Source organism: Xenopus tropicalis, chromosome 10 (genome assembly GCF_000004195.4).
Source record: "Xenopus tropicalis strain Nigerian chromosome 10, UCB_Xtro_10.0, whole genome shotgun sequence".
NCBI classification, from domain to species: Eukaryota; Metazoa; Chordata; class Amphibia; order Anura; family Pipidae; genus Xenopus; species Xenopus tropicalis.
This window is the reverse complement of record NC_030686.2, coordinates 345941-352876: the sequence shown is the minus strand read 5'-3', so window position 1 is coordinate 352876 and position 6936 is coordinate 345941. Positions and strand designations below refer to the sequence as shown.

Genomic DNA, 6936 nt, shown 5'->3' with positions numbered 1-6936 from the left:
TCTGGGCCGAGGGGGGAAACTGGAAAAATCTGAAATAATTCATTTCCAACGTTAGACGGAGTAATTCTGCTACAAATTCAGCAGGGGGAGCTCTCTGCCCATTCCAGACTCCTGTGCAATAATGGTCTATAAACTCTATAAACCCTTCACATCTAATGCGGCCAATAAGCACTCGGCAGGTAATTGGGGAATGTCTCCTATTGGTTGAATAGAGCGCTGACTGTCATGGATATAACTTGCCAGTTGTTGGCCGATGGGTTGTAAATACACCGATATCGGCTTTAGTAGTGAGTCCAACAAAGAACCAATTGGGCGACCGGGGGGCCGAGAGGGAATTGTGGGGCAAAGTGTGAATAATTGGAATTTTGGGGGATTTTGTTACCAATCCCCCCCTGAGCCAGGGCCATGTACAAATAATCAGTAATGTTGCCTTTAAACCTGTTTGTGGGATTATATGTCAGTGAGTGAGTGAATCTGATAGGGGCCTGTATCATAGTACTGACCCCTCAGTCTGACTTTGTGTATATTGTTCAACTCCCGATGGGGCAGCCCGAGTGTGTCCCTACAGGGGGAGCCAGAGTGTATCCCTACAGGGGGAGCCCGAGTGTGTCCCTACAGGGGGAGCCCGAGTGTATCCCGAGCCCGAGTCTGTCCCTACAGGGGGAGCCAGAGTGTGTCCCTACAGGGGGAGCCCGAGTGTGTCCCTACAGGGGGAGCCCGAGTGTATCCCTACAGGGGGAGCCCGAGTGTATCCCTACAGGGGGAGCCCGAGTGTGTCCCTACAGGGGGAGCCCGAGTGTATCCCTACAGGGGGAGCCCGAGTGTATCCTGAGCCCGAGTCTGTCCCTACAGGGGGAGCCAGAGTGTATCCCGAGCCCGAGTCTGTCCCTACAGGGGGAGCCCGAGTGTATCCCGAGCCCGAGTCTGTCCCTACAGGGGGAGCCAGAGTGTATCCCAAGCCCGAGTCTGTCCCTACAGGGGGAGCCCGAGTGTATCCCGAGCCCGAGTCTGTCCCTACAGGGGGAGCCAGAGTGTATCCCAAGCCGAGTCTGTCCCTACAGGGGGAGCCCGAGTGTATCCCGAGCCCGAGTCTGTCCCTACAGGGGGAGCCCGAGTGTATCCCTACAGGGGGAGCCCGAGTGTATCCCTACAGGGGGAGCCCAAGTCTGTCCCTACAGGGGGAGCCCGAGTGTATCCCTACAGGGGGAGCCTGAGTCTGTCCCTACAGGGGGAGCCCGAGTGCGTCCCTGCGGGGGGAGCCCGAGTGCGTCCCTGCGGGGGGAGCCCGAGTGCGTCCCTGCGGGGGGAGCCCGAGTGCGTCCCTGCGGGGGGAGCCCGAGTGCGTCCCTGCGGGGGGAGCCCGAGTGCGTCCCTGCGGGGGGAGCCCGAGTCTGTCCCTGCGGGGGGAGCCCGAGTGTATCCCTACGGGGGGAGCCCGAGTGTATCCCTACGGGGGGAGCCCGAGTGTATCCCTACGGGGGGAGCCCGAGTGTATCCCTACGGGGCGAGCCCGAGTCTGTCCCTACGGGGGGAGCCCGAGTGTATCCCTACGGGGGGAGCCCGAGTGTATCCCTACGCGAGGAGCCCGAGTGTATCCCTACGGGGCGAGCCCGAGTCTGTCCCTACGGGGCGAGCCCGAGTCTGTCCGTACGGGGCGAGCCCGAGTCTGTCCCTACGGGGGGAGCCCGAGTCTGTCCCTACGGGGGGAGCCCGAGTCTGTCCCTACGGGGGGAGCCCGAGTCTGTCCCTACGGGGGGAGCCCGAGTGTATCCCTACGGGGGGAGCCCGAGTGTATCCCTACGGGGCGAGCCCGAGTCTGTCCCTACGCGAGGAGCCCGAGTGTATCCCTACGGGGCGAGCCCGAGTCTGTCCCTACGGGGGGAGCCCGAGTCTGTCCGTACGGGGGGAGCCCGAGTCTGTCCGTACGGGGGGAGCCCGAGTCTGTCCGTACGGGGGGAGCCCGAGTGCGTCCCTACGGGGGGAGCCCGAGTGCGTCCCTACGGGGGGCCGAGGCCCGAGTCTGTCCCTACGGGGGGAGCCCGAGTGCGTCCCTACGGGGGGAGCCCGAGTGCGTCCCTACGGGGGGAGCCCGAGTCTGTCCCTACGGGGGGAGCCCGAGTGCGTCCCTACGGGGGGAGCCCGAGTCTGTCCCTACGGGGGGAGCCCGAGTCTGTCCCTACGGGGGGAGCCCGAGTCTGTCCCTACGGGGGGAGGCCGAGTGCGTCCCTACGGGGGGAGCCCGAGTGCGTCCCTACGGGGGGAGCCCGAGTCTGTCCCTATGGGGGGAGCCCGAGTGTGTCCCTACGGGGGGAGCCCGAGTGTGTCCCTACGGGGGGAGCCCGAGTCTGTCCCTACGGGGGGAGCCCGAGTGCGTCCCTACGGGGGGAGCCCGAGTGCGTCCCTACGGGGGGAGCCCGAGTCTGTCCCTACGGGGGGAGCCCGAGTGCGTCCCTACGGGGGGAGCCCGAGTCTGTCCCTACGGGGGGAGCCCGAGTGTGTCCCTACGGGGGGAGCCCGAGTCCGTCCCTACAGGAGAAGTCTATTTGTAACGGTGCAAAGTGTTTCCCCTTAGATGGGAATGATTTCGGGACCCACATTTTTATTTGGTTAATTCATAGTAACATTTGAATAAACATGACCCCCCCCCCCTATTTTCCAAGGCTAATGATGCTGTGAGTGGTTATTCTGATCACTGTGGGTAAGTGGGGGTTTCGCTTTAGTGACCAGAGACCAATTACACGCGACAGACCTTAATATCATGACTGTTTGTACCCCCACAAACCTACAGTAAGTATTGAATGTCAGTCTGCCCGTAGGTACTGTATTTTATCTGCACTGGGATATGGGGGTGCCCCCATTGTAGGGAGCCAATTACCCCATTTCATTGCAGATCAGACTATGAACACAAAATGAACGCGGTAGAACTGATGAAGCTTCTGGGCCGGTACCAGTACCCAGTACATAAACCAATAGATGAACACGACACAGACTTCTGATGAGCTGCTGACCAATCAGAGAAATGGAGAGGGTTTGTGGGTCTTTGGAATCTCCCAGGCAACATCCGAGACCTTCTGGTACTGAGTCCAGGGGTCTATCTCCAGGTCAGAGACCACCAGCAGGAACCCCTAGGGGCAGCAACAAGAACTGTTACTAGAATAGAGAGTGCAGGCACTGGGAGAGAGTGCCCAGGTGTTGGGATGGATAGAGAGTGCAGGCACTGGGAGAGAGTGCAGCTACTTGGAGAGAGTGCCCAGGTGTTGGGATGGATAGAGAGTGCAGGCACTGGGAGAGAGTGCAGCTACTTGGAGAGAGTGCCCAGGTGTTGGGATGGATAGAGAGTGCAGGCACTGAGAGAGAGTGCAGCTACTGGGAGAGAGTGCCCAGGTGTTGGGATGGATAGAGAGTGCAGGCACTGCGAGAGAGTGCAGCTACTGGGAGAGAGTGCCCAGGTGTTGGCAGAGAGTGCAGCTACTGAGAGAGAGTGCCCAGGTGTTGGGAGAGAATGCAGGCACTGAGAGAGAGTGCCCAGGTGTTGGGTTGGATAGAGAGTGCAGGCACTGGGAGAGAGTGCAGCTACTGGGAGAGTGCCCAGGTGTTGGGAGAGAGTGCAGCTACTGGGTGAGAGTGCAGGGACTGGGTGAGAGTGCAGCTACTGGGAGAGAAGCAAGAAGGATGAATGATTTGTTCCGGTTACTGACACTCACCTGGAACACTCTGACAGTCGGGCTCTGGAGCCGAACAAGTGGTGTTGGAATGGGAAATACTTTCTGTAACTTCTCTGTAAGTAGATACACATGTAAGGGGGGATACCGGGAGGAGCGGATACACATGTAAGGGGGGATACCGGGAGGAGCGGATACACATGTAAGGGGGGATACCGGGAGGAGCGGATACACATGTAAGGGGGGATACCGGGAGGAGCGGATACACATGTAAGGGGGGGATACGGGAGGGAGCGGATACACATGTAAGGGGGGATACCGGGAGGAGCGGATACACATGTAAGGGGGGATACCGGGAGGAGCGGATACACATGTAAGGGGGGATACCGGGAGGAGCGGATACACATGTAAGGGGAACCGGGAGGAGCGGATACACATGTAAGGGGATACCGGGAGGAGCGGATACACATGTAAGGGGATACCGAGGAGAGCGGATACACATGTAAGGGGATACCGGGAGGGGCGGATACACATGTAAGGGGGGGATACCGGGAGGAGCGGATACACATGTAAGGATACCGAGAGGAGCGGATACACATGTAAGGGGATACCGGGAGGAGGGGGTACCGAGGGGAACACATTAAGGGGGGATACCGGAAGGGGCGGATACACATGTAAGGGGGGATACCGGGAGGGGTGGATACACATGTAAGGGGGATACCGGGAGGGGCGGATACACATGTAAGGATACCGGGAGAGCGGATACACATGTAAGGGGGGATACCGGGAGGAGCGGATACACATGTAAGGAGATACCGGAAGCGGATACACATGTAAGGGGGGATACCGGGAGGAGCGGATACACATGTAAGGGGGGATACCGGGAGGAGCGGATACACATGTTATGGGAGATACCGGGAGGAGCGGATACACATGTAAGGGAATACCGGGAGGAGCGGATACACATGTAAGGGGGAATAACGGGAGGAGCGGATACGCGCGTAAGGGGGGATAACGGGAGGAGCGGATACACGCGTAAGGGGGGAAAACCGGGAGGAGCGGATACACATATAGGGGGGGATACCGGGAGGAGCGGATACACATGTAAGGGGGATACCGGGAGGGACGGATACACATGTAAGGGATACCGGGAGGAGCGGATACACATGTAAGGGGGGATACCGGGAGGAGCGGATACACATTAAGGGGTGATACCGGAGGAGCGGGCGAAATAGGATTACATAAAGGGCGGATACGCGCGTAAGGGGGGGATACCGGGAGGAGCGGATACACGCGTAAGGGGGATACCGGGAGGAGCGGATACACACGTAAAGGGGGAACCGGACAGGAGCGGATACACACGTAAGGGGATACCGGGGAGCGGATACACGGAGGGGCGAGCGATACACATGTAAGGTGGGATACTGGAGGAGCGGATACACACGTGAGGGGGGATACCGGGAGGAGCGGATACATATACTGTATAAGGGGGGGATACTGGGAGGAGCGGATACACATGTAAGGGGGGATACCGGGAGGAGCGGATACACGCGTAAGGGGGATACCGAGAGGACGGATTACCACATGTAAGGGGATACCGGGAGGACGCGATCACATCAAGGGCGATACGCTGGGAGGCGGAACACATGTTAAGGGATTGGGGAGGACGATACACAGTAAGGGGATACCGGAGGGCATACACATGTAAGGGGATACGGGAGAGCGATACACGCGTAAGGGGCGGGGGGGAAGCGATCACGGTAAGGTATACCGGAGTCGGATGACACGCGTAGGGGGATACCGGAGGAGCGATACACATGTAGGTGGGATACCGGAAGGACGGATACACATGTAAGGGGATACCGGAGAGCGATACACACGTAAGGTGGATACCGGGAGGAGCGATACACACGTAAGGGATACCGGGGCGACGGATACACATTTAAGGGAACCCTGGAGGAGCGGATACACGGGGGGGAACTGGAGGACGATACAGTAAGGGAGATACCGGGGAGCGGATACAATACTGTATAAGGGGATACTGGAGGAGCGGATACACACATGTAAGGGGATTACCGCGGGAGCAATACACATGTATAGTGGGATACCGGGAGGAGCGAACACAGTAAGGGGATACCGGAGGAGCGGATACACATGTAAGGGGGATACCGGAGGAGCGATTACACATTAAGGCGGGATACCGAGGAGACGGATACACATGTAAGGGGGGATACCGGAGGCGGATACACATTAAGGGGATACCAGGAGACGATACACATTAAGGGGAGTACCGGAGAGCGGAAACATGTAAGGGGGATACGGGAGGGGCGGATACACATGTAAGGGGATACCGGGAAGGGCGATACAATGTAAGGGCGGATACCGGGAGGGCGGATACACATGAAGGGATACCGGGAGGGCGGATACACCATGTAAGGGGGATACCGGGAGGGCGATACACATGTAAGAGGGGGATACCGGGGATACACGGGATACGGAGGAGCGGATACACATGTAAGGGAGATACCGGAGGAGCGGATACACATGTAAGGGGAACCGGGAGGAGCGGGATACACATTAAGGGGGATACCCAGGAGAGCGGAACACATATGGGAGATACCGGAGGAGCGATACACATGTAAGGGGATACCGGAGGAGCGGATACAATGTAAGGGAATAACGGGAGGAGCGGATACGCGCGTAAGGGATAACGGAGGAGCGGATACACGCGTAAGGGGGGATACCGGGAGGAGCGGATACACATATAGGGGGATACCGGGAGAGCGGATACACAGTAAGGGGATACCGGAGGAGCGAACACATGTAAGGGGGATACCGGGAGGAGCGGATACACAGTAAGGGGATACCGGAGGAGCGGATACACATGTAAGGGATTACCGTGAGGAGCGGATACACGCGTAAGGGGGATACTGGGAGGAGCCGATTACCACCGCTAAGGGGAATAACCGGAGGAGCGATACACACGTAAGGGGGGAACCGGAGAGCGATACACGCGTAAAAGGGCATACGGGAGGAGCGGATACACGCGTAAGGGATACCGGGGAGCAGATACATATACGTATAAAGGGGGATACTGGAGAGCGGTATACACATGTAAGGGATACCCGGAGAGCGGATACACATGTAAGGGGATACCGGGAGAGCGAACACTGTAAGCGGGGATACTGGGAGAGCGATACACGCGTAAGGGATACCAGGAGGACGATACCACAGTAAGGGCATACCAGGAGGAGCGATAACAGCGTAATGGATA

General features: G+C 58.6%; 1 protein-coding gene across 1 annotated transcript in view; it reads right to left on the bottom strand.

Annotated features, from left to right (window-relative positions):
• Positions 1-2561: 2561 nt before the first annotated feature.
• Positions 2562-6936, bottom strand: part of LOC100145779 (bactericidal permeability-increasing protein) — a gene marked incomplete in the record, with an annotated part of 24324 nt that continues 19949 nt past the window's right edge. The window contains 2 exon segments of the mRNA XM_031894767.1: positions 2562-3125; positions 3705-3778. Coding sequence (XP_031750627.1) covers positions 3012-3125; positions 3705-3778 — 188 coding nt within the window.